General features: G+C 41.5%; 1 protein-coding gene across 5 annotated transcripts in view; it reads right to left on the minus strand.

Moving 5' to 3' along the window:
• Positions 1-14,529, minus strand: part of ryr1b (ryanodine receptor 1b (skeletal)) — an 85,714-nt gene that overhangs the window by 39,995 nt on the left and 31,190 nt on the right. For all 5 annotated transcript variants that reach the window (XM_039826058.1, XM_039826092.1, XM_039826066.1 and 2 more), the window contains 29 exons: positions 13,581-13,755; positions 13,195-13,403; positions 12,764-13,110; positions 12,182-12,317; positions 11,105-11,265; positions 10,066-10,228; positions 9,849-9,935; positions 9,297-9,523; positions 8,647-9,091; positions 7,984-8,562; positions 7,653-7,853; positions 7,238-7,349; positions 6,989-7,132; positions 6,549-6,822; positions 6,202-6,319; positions 5,976-6,108; positions 5,016-5,110; positions 4,762-4,897; positions 4,493-4,676; positions 4,226-4,337; positions 3,996-4,116; positions 3,714-3,883; positions 3,339-3,559; positions 3,062-3,152; positions 2,609-2,749; positions 2,333-2,496; positions 1,281-1,359; positions 1,096-1,185; positions 765-905 (listed from right to left, as the gene is read on the minus strand). In XM_039826058.1, the coding sequence (XP_039681992.1) occupies positions 765-905; positions 1,096-1,185; positions 1,281-1,359; positions 2,333-2,496; positions 2,609-2,749; positions 3,062-3,152; positions 3,339-3,559; positions 3,714-3,883; positions 3,996-4,116; positions 4,226-4,337; positions 4,493-4,676; positions 4,762-4,897; positions 5,016-5,110; positions 5,976-6,108; positions 6,202-6,319; positions 6,549-6,822; positions 6,989-7,132; positions 7,238-7,349; positions 7,653-7,853; positions 7,984-8,562; positions 8,647-9,091; positions 9,297-9,523; positions 9,849-9,935; positions 10,066-10,228; positions 11,105-11,265; positions 12,182-12,317; positions 12,764-13,110; positions 13,195-13,403; positions 13,581-13,755 (5,256 nt within the window). The remainder of the gene's footprint in view (positions 1-764; positions 906-1,095; positions 1,186-1,280; positions 1,360-2,332; positions 2,497-2,608; positions 2,750-3,061; positions 3,153-3,338; positions 3,560-3,713; positions 3,884-3,995; positions 4,117-4,225; positions 4,338-4,492; positions 4,677-4,761; positions 4,898-5,015; positions 5,111-5,975; positions 6,109-6,201; positions 6,320-6,548; positions 6,823-6,988; positions 7,133-7,237; positions 7,350-7,652; positions 7,854-7,983; positions 8,563-8,646; positions 9,092-9,296; positions 9,524-9,848; positions 9,936-10,065; positions 10,229-11,104; positions 11,266-12,181; positions 12,318-12,763; positions 13,111-13,194; positions 13,404-13,580; positions 13,756-14,529) is intronic.

The raw sequence follows: 14,529 nt of genomic DNA on the forward strand, positions 1-14,529 counted from the left end.
GTCCTACTAATTTTTTTTAAAGTGCCCATATTATGCTCATTTTCAGGTTCATAACTGTATTTTAAGGTTTTACCAGAATAGGTTTACATGGTTTAATTTTCAAAAAACACCATATTGTTGTTGTACTGCACAGCTCTCTCTCACTGCTGCAGCTCCCCTTTTCACCTGGTTTCTGTTTTAGCTACAGAGTGAGACCTCTTTTCATCTTCTTCTTCACTAGTATCTTTGATTGCACTCGCACATGCGCAGTAGCTCAGATGTAGAGCATGTCAGCTAGCTAACTCTAGAGACAGTAAAAGAAAGCCTGTTTCTTCAACTTTGGTCAGTTACAAGGCAGGATTAGCTGGGAGACTTCTAAATGAGGGCGCACATGTAAGTAGTTCTTTTGTAGATTATGGTGAACTTGTGTGTGTTGTAGCAGTGCTTTGCTATTGAGAACGACGTAGACGTTAGCGCATGCTAGTCGGGTTAACGCTAGCATTAGCAGGCTAAAGCTACGAGCTAACGGTTGTGGTTAGCCAGCTCATTTCTTCGGACTGTGACGTCACAGTCCGAGGCCGATTTTGAACAGCTCACTAGGAGACTGAAAGCAGGACACATTCAGAAACCGTATCTCACTCAAAACAGCATGGATGGATTTTTTTCAAAGTTTGTATGTGTGTGGAAGCACCAGAGACACAAAAGAACACCCCAAATCCCAGAAAAAGTGTTTTTTTCATAATATGGGCACTTTAATATTGTTTTTTCACTCCTCTCTCTGTTACCTGAGCAGTTTGGGAGATCTTGCGTGTGGCCGTCTTCTTGTCGACTTCCACCTCCCCGTCCCTAGCTTTATCCAAGGTCCACTCCCAGGCCAACATGGCTTTGATGGATTCTTTGATGGGCCAACGATAAATCTCCTTGTCCTGAGAAACAGAGAGAAGAGGATTTAAAAATAAACAGGGAGCCACTAAACACTACTGTAGCCTATTTAGAATGTCTGAAGATCTTAGGTTTAATCAGACCTAAAAGCAAATTTGGGACAATAATTAAGCTTTGTTAAAGTTTGGTACCTGTGTGCAATTTATCAGGATTCAGACTAGACAGACTCATTACCTTTTCAGAGAAGGTTTTGTATGGCCGGAGCATGGGGTGAGTCTTAGCATTTTCATCCAACACCTCTCCGTAGGTCCAGTTGTTCTGAATCTATAAAAAAAAAAAAATACAAAAGGTACTTATGCTTTCAAATAACAAATAAGGACTATATTTATATTTGATGATTTATATTTTTCATTACTGACCTTTTCAAAGGCCCATCTGTCATGAGTGTGCTCTGCATACTTGTTCATGAAGGCATCCAGCCTCTCTGGTATGATTGTGCTGTGAATAAATGAGTTCATATTTAGTATGAGGTTATGAATACCATTTACTATTAATTAAACTTAAGTTGTTGTAACCTGAAAATTACGCTTAGACCTTACACTGCAGTTCCCTGTTAGTGCTTAGGGCGTGTCACCTCACGTCACCTTCACTGTAGTCTCGCATTGCCAGACCTATCTCCCAGCGTTGCGGACTAAGGTCTGGCTCTACCACACATACATACCAAGAAATCAAAAACATTCTGGGTTGTTTGCATTTCTTTAAACCAATCACAATCAACTTGGGCGGCACTAAGCTCCAGACGCAGCGAAAGAGCCTCTGCAAAATAGTCTCGGGAAGGAACTTGTTTTGGTGGACCTTTAGCAGCCCCACAAAAACAACACCACATTTTAAATATTAAATGAAGTTAACTGTTGACACAATACAGTAACGTGAGCTATTTAAACTAGCTGGAGACATGGTTAAACGTAATTTACTCATACCTGTGTATCGTTGTGTGTACTTCGTCCATAGCAATTCAGCGAATCAATTTCAAAACGTCCCAGTTAGATAGTAAATGCCGTAAAACATAATTCTTTGTAAATCAATCATTCCCCAAAAGAACCAAGCAGGCCTGCCTTGTTGCACAATCCAAATTTTTAAATTTTCCATTTTCAGCGTTTAGCTTGCTAGCTCAAAGGTTGTTGTTGTTTCCTGAATCGAATAAAGTTTGAGAACGGCAACACAGAGAGAGTGGAAGGCTAGTGACATCTGGCAGAACATCCTGGAAATGTTGAGCCAGACTACCTTCACAGTTACTGGTTTTTAAATTAAAAATGAGATAATGAGTTCAAATTAAATGTACTGTATGTTTTGCTGTTATATATATACAGCATCATTGTGCATTAAAGATCATTAAACAAGTATTTCGTTTAGTTTTTTTCAGTAGGCCACTGTTAACTATTTATGTACTGTCTTGTATTTTTCTGCTCACTTGGTGGTCTCCACTGGTTTGGGGTCAAAGTTGCCTTCAGCATCCACAGAGGCCTTCTTCTCAGTGTGAGAGGAGTAGGTGGCATCCACATAGTCAGGCGGGATGGCTCCCGCTATAGCACAGAGGCAGGGCATGGCGATCTTGAAGAGTTCTAAATCATATTTCTAGAGTTCGGATGACATCAGAGAAGTCACGTTGATAATGACATGAGCTTCAAACCTGTGTAATCAAACAGTACATACACTATGGGTGAACACCAAGACATTCCTCTCTCACCTTGTGCGCCAACGATTCAAAGATTCCCCAAAAGAGTTTACGAGTAAGATGTAGCTCCTCCTCTGAGGTCACCCCGAAATTAGCCCATCCGTTAGGCAAGCAGTAGTACTTCCAACAGCGCTCATAGTGATTGGTCAACAGCTGAAACAATGAAAATCACAGATGGAAATACAAAGGAAGACCTATTTTAATATATGGTATACGCAAGTATAAACTATTCACTGGTAATTACTGTTTCTAACAACTGTTAGCAAATGCAATTATCACTATAACGTAATCTACGTGTTGGTAATGCGTACATTCCTGTGTTTGAACTGATTGCACTTTAAACACAGATTCGGTAGATTGGGTGTATAGGTTTCTTTTTACTTTATTCTAGTCCATACAATTTTCCATTGTTTGAGACTAAAATAAAAATGAAACAAATACAATAAAATGAAATAGCCGGCAAACCTTGAGGGGCATCTTTGCATATTCGTTGAGGATGGGCACATCAAATACCAGCCGTCTAAGCAGATGCTGCAGCATGGAGGGTCGAAGGTATCTGTGAATGTCATAAAAATGCTTTATGAGGAATGTAAAGTAGCGGTTTAAAATGGGATATTGCTTCTAGATAATTGAGTAAATATGTTGCAAATAAAAGAAAAAAATAATCAATTTATCATAATCATTCAGATGCCCAATTATCTTTCATACATTACTAAACAGAGAGATTGGTATTAGTACTGACTTGCAGAGCGACATGAGGCACTCCTCAATGACGTCCCTCTGAGCCTTGGTGAGGGCTCGGCCGCGGGACAAGCGATAGATGGTGTGGAGCATGGAGTCTATCATGATGGCCCGGTGTTCCGTCCCAGCAAACAACGGAGCACACTTGGTGAGCAGAGGCAGAACAGCCGAACAGAGGTAGCGGTTCAGTGCCAAGGCCATTTCAGTCGTACTGAATGCCACCTGTAATCAGAGAGAAAGACAGAAAAAACTATTTGTACTGAGTGCAATACTTTGGAGACATGTGGATAGTGACACACACCAACAGACAGATTTCTGGAGCTGACAGAAGTGGAATTCCTCTTGCTGTTTTACGTCTGTGTCTTTTCCTACTCACCGTGTCCAGAGACGCTGCAGCTCTCATGTCAGGCAGGAAGCCAACCTCCAGCACATGAAGCAAGAAGTCCTGGTTGTCGATACCATACACTCTGTCAAGGAACAGCACCATGGAGGCCTTGTGGTCCGGGACAAAACTGGCGGACATCTTAGGCTCAATAATCTGACCATCTGTGGCGGTTTGGACAGAAGAAATCATATATGCAGGGAGTTGCCAAAATATGCCTAATTTATACTGTACACTTACAGTGTGTCCATACATGATTCCGTCTTAGTAACTAACCTTTGCCGAAGGCAGGAATCTGCACGGATAAGCTGATGACTCCCACCAGGTCCTCTATGGGCACGAGAGACCTAAGGATGGCCCTGATTCTTAGAGCTTCACCCTTGCCTGCTTGGATCAGCTGTAGAAACATTTAAGACATGTATGAGATGTATGTATCCACCACACACTGAGCCAACGTGCCTGGAGGCTTAAGAGTAATCAATGTTGAGAAAAGCCGTTCTACTCACATGCATCTCAGGGGCACAGCGACCCAGCAGATCGATGAGGGCCGAGTAGAAGGACATGATGGCGTTTCCTAGATGTACACGGTTCTCCTCGTGCTGTTCCTCACCACCAAACCTGCCAATCAAGAAAACATGTCTTAATAACAGATTTTACCGAGCAAAGCTTTCAAAGCAAACAAGACAATACGCACAATGTCCAGTGTTTTTTGTTGAGTCTTGATCCAATATTGTAAATACAAACCGTGTCAGACCTACGGCGCCAACACTTACATGAAGCGTCTGTCTTTTTTGACAGTGGGTCCATCCCTTGCTGGATCCTCTGAGATCTTGATGGCCTCCTCCATGGCAGCCAGCAGACCATTCCCGCCCTCTCCTCTCAGGGCCGGGCCGAAGCACTCGGGCCGACGGATGAGCAGACGCACCACAACATTGGCGTTCTCCTCCACGCTCTCTCCTGTGAGGAGCAGGTGAGCAAATGTTAGTGACAGTTACGCACAACTCAAAACCACAAATGTAATCATTAAATAGAGGGTGCTGACCGTTAACAAAGACAGCAAAGCGGAGGAAATCCAGGTATCTCTCTCCTCCGCAGGGGTTCCAGCCGATGTCAGGGTAGCCCTTAGAAAGGAGCATTGGACACATCTGCAGACCGCAGCCCGCCAGGTATGTCACCACCTACATCACCACGCATGAGAAGAGACAACATGAGAGATTTTAAGCTAACAAGTCCACTGTACCCGTTCTTGTGTTTTTCGTTCTTGTTTTTTTCATTCTTGTTTTTTTTTTCTCCTACCATTTCCAGGTCCTGCTCTTGTAGAGCGAGGGCCAGCTCATTGTTGTCGATGCAAGAAGCCGCAGCGACATCCAGAGGTGTGGACCCACGCATGCCTGCAAATGTAAAATAATAAGTCTGCATTTGTTTGTTCTTTGCGTAATGCTACACAGGCTCATACAGAAAGGTCCTATTTTCCATGGATTTTTCATTTATTTTTTGGTTACTTTATTTAACATGATAGTAGAAGGTGCAATATGTACAGTATCTCACAAAAGTGAGTACACCCCTGACATTTTAGTAAATATTTCATTATATCTTTTAATGGGACAACACTGAAGAAATTACACTTTGCTACAATGTAAAGTATTAATAACTCAACACACAGCCATTAATGTCTAAACCGCTGGCAACAAAAGTGCCTTCCTCTATGGGAATTTAACATAGGGGTGTACTCACTTTTGTTGCCAGCGGTTTAGACATTAATGGCTGTGTGTTGAGTTATTTTGAGTGGACAGCACATTTACACTGTTATACAAGCTGTATACTTAATACTTTACATTGTAGCAAAGTGTAATTTTTTCAGTGTTGTCCCATTAAAAGATATAATGAAATATTTACTAAAATGTCAGGGGTGTACTCACTTTTGTGAGATACTGTAGATGCTGCTATTGAACTGAGGCATATCAGACATTTCAGTTTACAGGAAAGTACTAATACGAATATAGAGCAGTTTGTGTCTCATGTTATAATGCTCCATGACATGTTTTATCTGTTATTCAGTGAATATTGAACTTTACCTAAACTTTTTAATATATATATATATATATATATATATATATATATATATATATATATATATATAAAATCACATCTCGAATTGTATTCACAATATCTGGCAGAAAAATCGCAATTAGATTCTTTCCCCAAATCGTTCAGCCCTACTGTACAGCGAATAGCGTGATAGGGTCTGACACTGACCCAAGCCAATGCCGCTGTTTTGGAGCAGGTAGCTCAGATGGTCAAACATGGAGCGCTGGTTCTGTCGGCTGATACGACAGAAGTAACACAGGAAACGACAGCAGTTGGTCACCATTTGGGGGAATCGAATCTCCTGGAGAGAAAAGAGAAAAGATACATTCATTGGGGCTGGAAGGCGTACACTCCAACAATGATATTAGACAAACAGAAACTCATCACAAGTTACCTTCGAGTCTCCTCCTCCGCCCAACACATTGACCATGACTTCCATGACAGTCTCATGCATACCAAGAGCTCTCATCAGATTGGGGTGCTGGTAGAACACCTTGTTGTTCATGATGTTCCTGAAAGAATTAGAAAAAATACATAAGTCAGATTGACTGGTTAAATTGACATTGGAAAACAATTGCAGATTGAGATTGCAGGGCAGAATAAGCCTGAAGCTTTTCACAAAAACATATTACTAAAGGAAAAATACAAAATAATAATATCAAGATTTTGATATCAATATCACGTCCCATCTTTATCACAACTACAGCTGCTGGGGAGTACATGTCCCCCCCCCACACTGACCCAATGCTCTGGATCATGAGCCTCTCCTCTTCTGGGCCCATCTGGACAATAAGCAGCGAACGTATCTGTCCCAAACACTCAAGTAGGTCCATGGTGTCCTGAACAGACACAGCATTGATGGCGTAGGCTTTGGGCAGCGCTCGGATCAGCTCCCCAAGGCCGTCATACTGCCTGTGGAGCAGGCTGAACATCATACGGACAAGCTCAGGGTTCTGAATGAACGACTCCTGGGCCCAGTGGATCATGGTGTGGGAGATCAGTTCCTGAAGGGAGTCTTGTTGAAGTGGACACAGAGAGGGACAGTATGTCTGTTGTGTCATATCATGTGTTCGATGGTTATGGATTTAAAAAGGCAGATTTTGCTAATTTTTTTGGAGTGAAGTTGTCCAATTATTCAAGTCCTACAAATATCTAACAGGTTATTTGGCTGTTACTCTTACTGGGTTTTGGATCCTCCTCGACCTCTGGCTTCTCCTCCTCCTCCTTCTTGCGCAAGCTCTTGATCTTTTCCACCAGACTGATGAGTCTGCCTCTCAGTGAGGAGTCCACCTCTTCCTCCTCTGCCTCCTCCTCAATATGTATACCTGCGTGTAAAATGGAAATTCAGCATTAAGAGCCCAAAATACTTAACAAAAGTAATTCACATCTGCAGAGTACAAAAACACACAGTATCTTTGAGAACTTCTCACCGCAGTGAAGCAGGAGGTCAACGTGGAACTCTACCAGACTGTCCCGCACCTCCTCAGGCACCGGACTCATCTCATCATCCGGACTGTGCTTAAAGTTGGTCAGCAAAAGAACCTTGAAGGGGAATGCAGTAAGACAACCCCATTAGCATATGTCCGATTTGCTTCTTCTTGTTTGGTCTGAGGCACTTTATACATTTCTAGGGGTTCCTTTGAAAACAAAGCTTCTTATCAGATCTCAAAAACCAACCCCCAGAATTTTTGGGACAAGCCCATCTCAATGTCAGTTTTCACTGTCCTTAGAAATAAAAGTGTCAAAGTATAACTCAAGGGATGAATATTATCCAAATCCAATTTAACATGTATACCCCATAGCACATATTTAATTGTAATTCTGGTTTAAAAAAAAACACCATACCTGGTCCTGGGGTGGTGAACGGAACTCGCGGGTCTTGCGTGCAGTCTCAGCAGCAGACATAGTGAAGGCTCTCATTAACAGGTTGTAGCGAACGCGCTGGTTTTTCTGAACACTATTGACAAAGCTGTCTGAATAGGCCACAATGCCTTCCACTCTGTGTCGCAGCTCGCAGTCACAGAAGTACTGCAGGAGTGTGCACATCTGAAAGAGATAATATGAAAAAGAGTTGTAGATGTGTAATTTACAAATGGAACATATTTTAAGAATATGAATTATGTGCAGATGCATACAGATGAATGGGAGACATTGTTTAAATATAAGATATAATGACCTGCAGTTTGACAGACTCTGGTAGCTTCATCTGGAGTAATCCCTCTTCCAGACCATCTCCTCTTTTTTTCCTTTTCCCCCCCCACCACTTCCTTCCCTTTCTCTTTTTTTTTTCTTTTTCTCTCTTCTCCTTTTTTTCTTTCTTTTTTTTTTTTTTTTTTTTTTTTTTTTTTTTTCCTTTTTTTTTTTTTTCTTTTTCTCCTTTTCTTTTTTTTTTTTTCCTTTTTCCTCTCTCTCTTTCCTCATTCCGACTATTCTTTTTACTTTCACTTCTGCCTAAAGCTTCGGTATTCTCTCCCTTTCCTGCTCCTTTGCTTCCACGCTTCATTTCAGCACTTCCACTTTCTTTCTTTTCTCTCTCCTCCGCCTCCTCCTTTCCACTGAAAACATTTGGATCAATCATCTTGAGGATGTGCTTGGTGTCCTCATCGTTGAAGATCCCCATAATGAGCAATGTACTGATCAGCTTCAGGATTGGGACAAAGTGGAACTCCACACTGCCTCCTACAGGATCGCGCATAGCCTGGCTACCATCCAGCACAGCCTCTGTTAACATGCTAATCGCCCTGGTCTTCAGCTCCTGTGGGTGGAATGATAAAAATAAGCAAAAGGCAACTAAAATGTCATTACATTTTTCCAATGCAACCTGTCTCTTGTCTCTTACCTGCAGGGGGAAAACAGGACTAAGAGTGTACAAGTCAGGGTCTGTGCCGACAAAGTTGATGGATGAGAAATGCAGTTTGGGCCGTAAGCAGGTGGTCAGGCCAACACCGGGGAGGGAATGGGCCTTCTTTGCATCAGGATAGAGGTGGATGCTGAGAGTCTCTTCAGTCATGGGGACGATAAACTCCCTGTTGGTGCCCAGACGCGCTCGTTTGGCAGACTCCAGGTGAATGCTGATGAGCAGGTCATAGTAGCCGCTGCGGAGAGGTCCAGGCAGGTAGGTGTTCTCGATGGCATAGAAAAGCTGGGATTCATCCACATGGCTGCACAGAGCATGAGCCACTCGGTTATTGCCAAGTGCACACACAGCGCAGTAGAGCATGAGGGTGTGGTAGTGGAACTTCATCAGATCCTGACGCTCCGACAGCTCCAGGATGTCAATACACCTGAGAAACAAAGACAGACTCAAAGATCAAAACTGATCAGGTAACATGGCTGAGCAATTATCTTAAGCCTGAAAAAACAATTGTTACAACTGCAGGTAAATCCATAAATATAAATTCTCCGGATTCACACGATCACAGGATTATTGTCAAAATAAAATGTAGTTTGAGTATCTGCAGACGGCCTGCTGGGGATACGGTCTCTGACCTGTTCTCTTCTGGGATGTGCAGAGCCATCATGATGAGAGGTTCAGTACACTCCACCATCCAGCCCAACCTCTCACTCACTTTGCCCACCTCCGGGTTGAGAAAGTGATTGGGCATACGACTCCAGATAACTGGGGTCAGCATCTGGACATCCAGCCTGGGAGGGCACTGGGGGACAGGGTTCTTACGCTCACTGCGGAACATGGCTGCCGAGATGGGCATGATGTTCTGAGAGGGAGAAAGAGCAAAGGGTTAGGGGTTAAAAAAAACAGGTTAACAATGAAACTTGAAAAGGGAGAAAGCAATGGGTCTAACAAGAAACAATAAAATTAGGCAATCACATAATTAAAAGAATGGGGCTTTTTATACAGCAGATGTGTATGAGATGCAGGTTCAACCCATGTTAGACCAATTACGATGAGACACCTGTCACCGGTTAATCTCTAGTTAGCAGAGACTCTTGTCAGCAGTGTAGATCCATAGTTGGAGAAGTTGAAAAAGTGACTTTCAAAAAAATGTGTACTTCAGTGTCTGAGCAAAAGTAGCTTCTGACCTTGAGTTTTCCCAGCTCCAGCTGCACCAAGTTCTGATTGGAGGGCTGAACGAAGACGGCAGGGAACAGCTTGGTGTTGGGCTCCACCTGAAATAAAACACCTCTGGTTTTACAGCTCAACAGTGTAACATAACTAATCCAACTCATCTGAAGCCAAGTCGGAAAAACGCAGATGCAAATACACACACACAACTTATACTGTGTAGTCTTTCCTAACCTGGTAAAATGTGTTAATCTCCTTTCCGTTGGCTGTAAAGGTCATCAGACCTGTTGCCAGGTCGACCAAGCAGCCAACCACCATGTCCTCCTGGCTGAAGCGAGTCTGCTGATTGCTGACCAGGTCCCCTCCCCACACCATGTAACAGTTACTGTGTTTCATACTGCAGAGAAAAAGCAAACACACTGCTTTGTTAAAACTCAAGTCATTCTTCATGTCTATTATATGGCAGTTGACACATTTTACAGTTGAGCACAGCACAGAGACACAATAGCAAAACAAAGGGGAGAATAAAGAAAATGGAAACTAACACACAGACAACCAACTCTTACTAAGTTAACTTCTGACATTTTTTTCTCATTAGGTTGGAAAAATATCTGAGGATTTCATGTCCTGGAGAAAATTTTGTTATTTTTTCACAGTTATTTACCTTTGAAGGTAAGTAGGTGCTGTCAGTACATTAGTAGAAAGATACGTTGTATTTTTGGATAATATAGCATAAAGGAAACATAAATGAGGGAAAAGAAAGGGGCCCAAGTATTCAACCTTGGGGGACACCACAAGATATGAAAGACAGTTATCAAGTTCCTTAATGATTAATAATATGTTACTTAGTCTGACATTCACGATTAGGTAAGTCTAAGAGACAGTTACATCCCTAGATATTTACAACTTAGCAGTGTTATTTGTCACTGCTGTTCGTCCTTACTGCCGTGTGGAACAGCTAGCCTAAATCACATTACTTACATTTTTTTTTTTTTTTAAGATTCTTTTTTGGGCATTTTAGGCCTTTATTTGACAGGATAGCTGAAGACATGAAAGGGGAGAGAGGGGGGAATGACATGCAGCAAAGGGCCGCAGGTCGGAGTCGAATCCGGGCCTGCTGCGTCGAGGAGTAAATATGGGTGCCCGCTCTACCAAAAGAGCTATCCATACACACACATTACTTATATTTTAAACCAAGAATGAATAAATAATAAGTACAAGACTGGCATTGCTCTTGGAAATAGAATACCATTAAAATGTGGGAAAGACTAACCTGTCGTGTATGTTGCCTTTGTCATCTCCCACAGTAACAGTGACAGTGCGGACTTTGGAGAGGTCAAAGGTTGGATCATACTGGTGGTAATCAGGTGTGACCCAGCCAACCCACACACCAGAAGGCTCCTGCCCAGCAAAGATCCTCACAGAATAGTAATACTGAAAATAGAAAAAGAAAAAAAGATTGTGACAAGAAAAGTAAGTAAAATTGGAATATCTAGAGATGCTTCACTAACTGTGTTTGCTAAAGACAAAAAGCAGGGGTCGACGATATATGGGCTTAGCCAAAATTGCGTATTTTTGTGATGATAAAACCTGAATATGGGCACAGAGAATTATGTTGTAAATAATTTGTCAAAAAGGCAAAGATCTCTATGTGCTCAAGTGAGATCTGGTGTTTTACCTTTGACTGTTGAAACAGGGCGATACGTTAATTTAGAAGAGCAAAAATGGATCTGTTCCATGTGTTGTTTGAATGTTATAGAAAATGAGTTCCATTTTGTTTTCTACTGTCCTTTTATTGTGAACAGCGTGATTTTTTTAAAGATAAAAGCAGAGATTGATTTGGTAAATATGGATGATGCTCAAAGACTGAGATGGCTGTTCACATGTGAAACATATAAATTAGCCAGTTATCTTGAGAAAGGCTGGGAGAAGAGGAAAAAAGCTCTTTATCGAGATGATCTGTCGATGAGGATTTGTTGTTTGTATATACTGTTTGTGTTTGTGTGTGTGTGTGTATATGTACATATGTATGTATATATGTGGGTATGTATACATTTGTATTAATGTATTTCTCAGAATGATTTGTATATGTGACCGGAAGACATTTGCTAAATAGTTTTGTGGTGTCTTGTAATCCCATGTGGGATGGGCCAAAATGTTTGGCATGACACAGAAATAAAATTAAACTAAACTTAAATACTGTAGTATGATGTAACCTAATATACAATAAAGTCCCAATGAGCAGACTTAGCAAATCGTCAGCCTAAACCATGAACTTTGCACATACTGTAGGGATAATTTGAACATGTGCTTTAAATCTAGCATGAGCAAATAATAATGATTGGCTCACAGTGGTGGTATTCAGGATGGTGTCAGGGTCATCTCTGTCATCCGGGACCACATCTTCCACCAAACGTGGCACCGTTGGAGGGGCAGGAGGAGGGGAGAGAGGTGTCATGGCAACCTTCTTGGCCTTTGAGAAGAATCTAATGTGCACAGAATATAATCTTAAGGGTGCACTAGACAACTTTACCCACTGCTAAATTAAATTGAGGTAATTTTAGAAAAATCAATAAAAAAAAACACATAATGTAACATCAATGAACTGCATGTAGCAAAATCAATTGCACATTTCTTTATGAAAACAAATAAAACCAAAACACAGGGACACAAGAGTAAAACTGTCTACTGCTGTGATGATTCAAGCTGTTGCTGGAGGGTGGACTCGTGATGCTGTTTAAGAGACCATTTGTAATTTAATATTAAGTTTTTAATAGCAAACTGAGCTACTCCACAGAGTGTTAGTGCGGATGAACTCTCTGAACAGTTTTTTTTATACTGAGAAAATGGATGAATTATTCACATAATAATCTGCACCTTTAATACTAAGCTTGTTACTCTTTTCTAAAAAGACACCACCTGCCACACTTACCCTTTTTTCTTTCCCTTTTCTGACACTGTGTCCTTCTCATTTTCCATAGAGATCTCCTTAGGTACAGATGGCTCCTTCTTTTCATCATCCTGCTCCTTGCGGCCGGCAGACTTCTTCAGAACTTCAAACTCTGAGTCGGGCTCCACCACTACCACATCCTCCTCGGGTATGGTGAGGGAACGCGTGAGAGGGGTTGTGCCTGCCGTGATCTTGAAAGTTTCATGAAACTGGACGGGCATGCTAAGTCTGAGGAACATCATGTCAGTATTGGCGTTCTGCGAGCCAAACGTCTTATGGGTCAATTTCAGACAGGGGGCGCTGTCCACAGTCCCATCCACACGGGAGACCTGCAACATGTTTCAAGATAAATAAATAATATGGTTTTAAAGTTCTAGCTTCATTAAACATAGAACGTGTCACTGAGTAATTACCTCAATATGATTGTGTTCGTTGGGTACAGGCACAAACTGGGCCAAACTTTTACTGAACCACATGGTAATGTCTCGCTTCATATTGATGGCAAAAGGTTCAAATCCTTCCTGCAGGCCACAGATGGCAAAGTATCGCAGGCTGCTTACATTTTGCCCAAGATTAATCCTTCCAACCTGAGACAGGCCTAGGGCGCACACTGGTATGAAACCTAAGGGGTAAAACCACAGGAATGTTATTGGTAAAATTATTTTATAATTGCTTTAAAGTTGTGCTAATATCTTATATAAACTGTGAACAAGTTATGCCAAACAAGGTTTATGTCAAGAGACACTTCCTTTCGGTAAGGGCTACTTATGCTGATCACAGAAGGTAAAATGACTCTTACCTTCCCCAATTTCAATGTCTTTGAACGCCATTTCCGAGCCTGAGTCACTGATCAACATTTCTCCGTTGAGTGTGAACATGATGTTCATATCAGTCAGGTCAATCATACAACCAACTACATCACCAGACTGCCACTGGCGACCGAAGGGTTCATTGCCAACATGCCATCTTTGAGCCTGGAAATGGTTACAATAAATAAATTATCTATACAATACTACTTCCAATTTCCATTCAAAAGACAAAAACAAGAGACATCATTGTTAGGTGTGCGCTTGTAATCTTTTCTGACTACTTAGACTTGGTTTCTATTTTCATCACTGAAGTGGTTTATTTACAAGCCCCACTTACAATTTAAGGCACATCACATCTCAAAATGTCTTCAAAATTCAGTATTTTTATTAGTGGGCAAAACTAAGGAGTGCATTTACTGGAAAGGATCCAATTTGTATTTTTACATATTAAAAAGGTTTTGGAAAGAAATGTACACAGCTTATGACCTACTTTGACATGGTATAATTTAAAACCTTACCATACCAGTACCCTTCAAGTGATTCCGATACCAGTGGAGTACCTAATTTGAAACCTTTTTTTTTCTCTATTTCATTTAATACCCATCATGTGAATGGAAGCGTCTGACTGGCTGAACTGCCAAATCCATCAAATACACCGTGCTCAACCTCACCACACCACACACTGTATGGGTTGTAGCTAACAATTCTGCATTCTGCATTAAATCGAGCTGGCTGCGAGCAAAACTATACAAATAGTCTGGGTACAAAAAGGATCAAAAGCAGGTATCAAATGACTGGAGAAGTTTCAATACCACTCCGTATTTTGCTCGATACCTTAAAAAGGTATTGAGTACAAATACCCAGCCCTAATTGATAAGCACTTGATTTTCCCAGTCTAAACTTGATTACATTAGACTGACACTGATTGAACTAAGGTGA

Source organism: Perca fluviatilis, chromosome 2 (assembly GCF_010015445.1).
Source record: "Perca fluviatilis chromosome 2, GENO_Pfluv_1.0, whole genome shotgun sequence".
Taxonomy (NCBI): domain Eukaryota; kingdom Metazoa; phylum Chordata; class Actinopteri; order Perciformes; family Percidae; genus Perca; species Perca fluviatilis.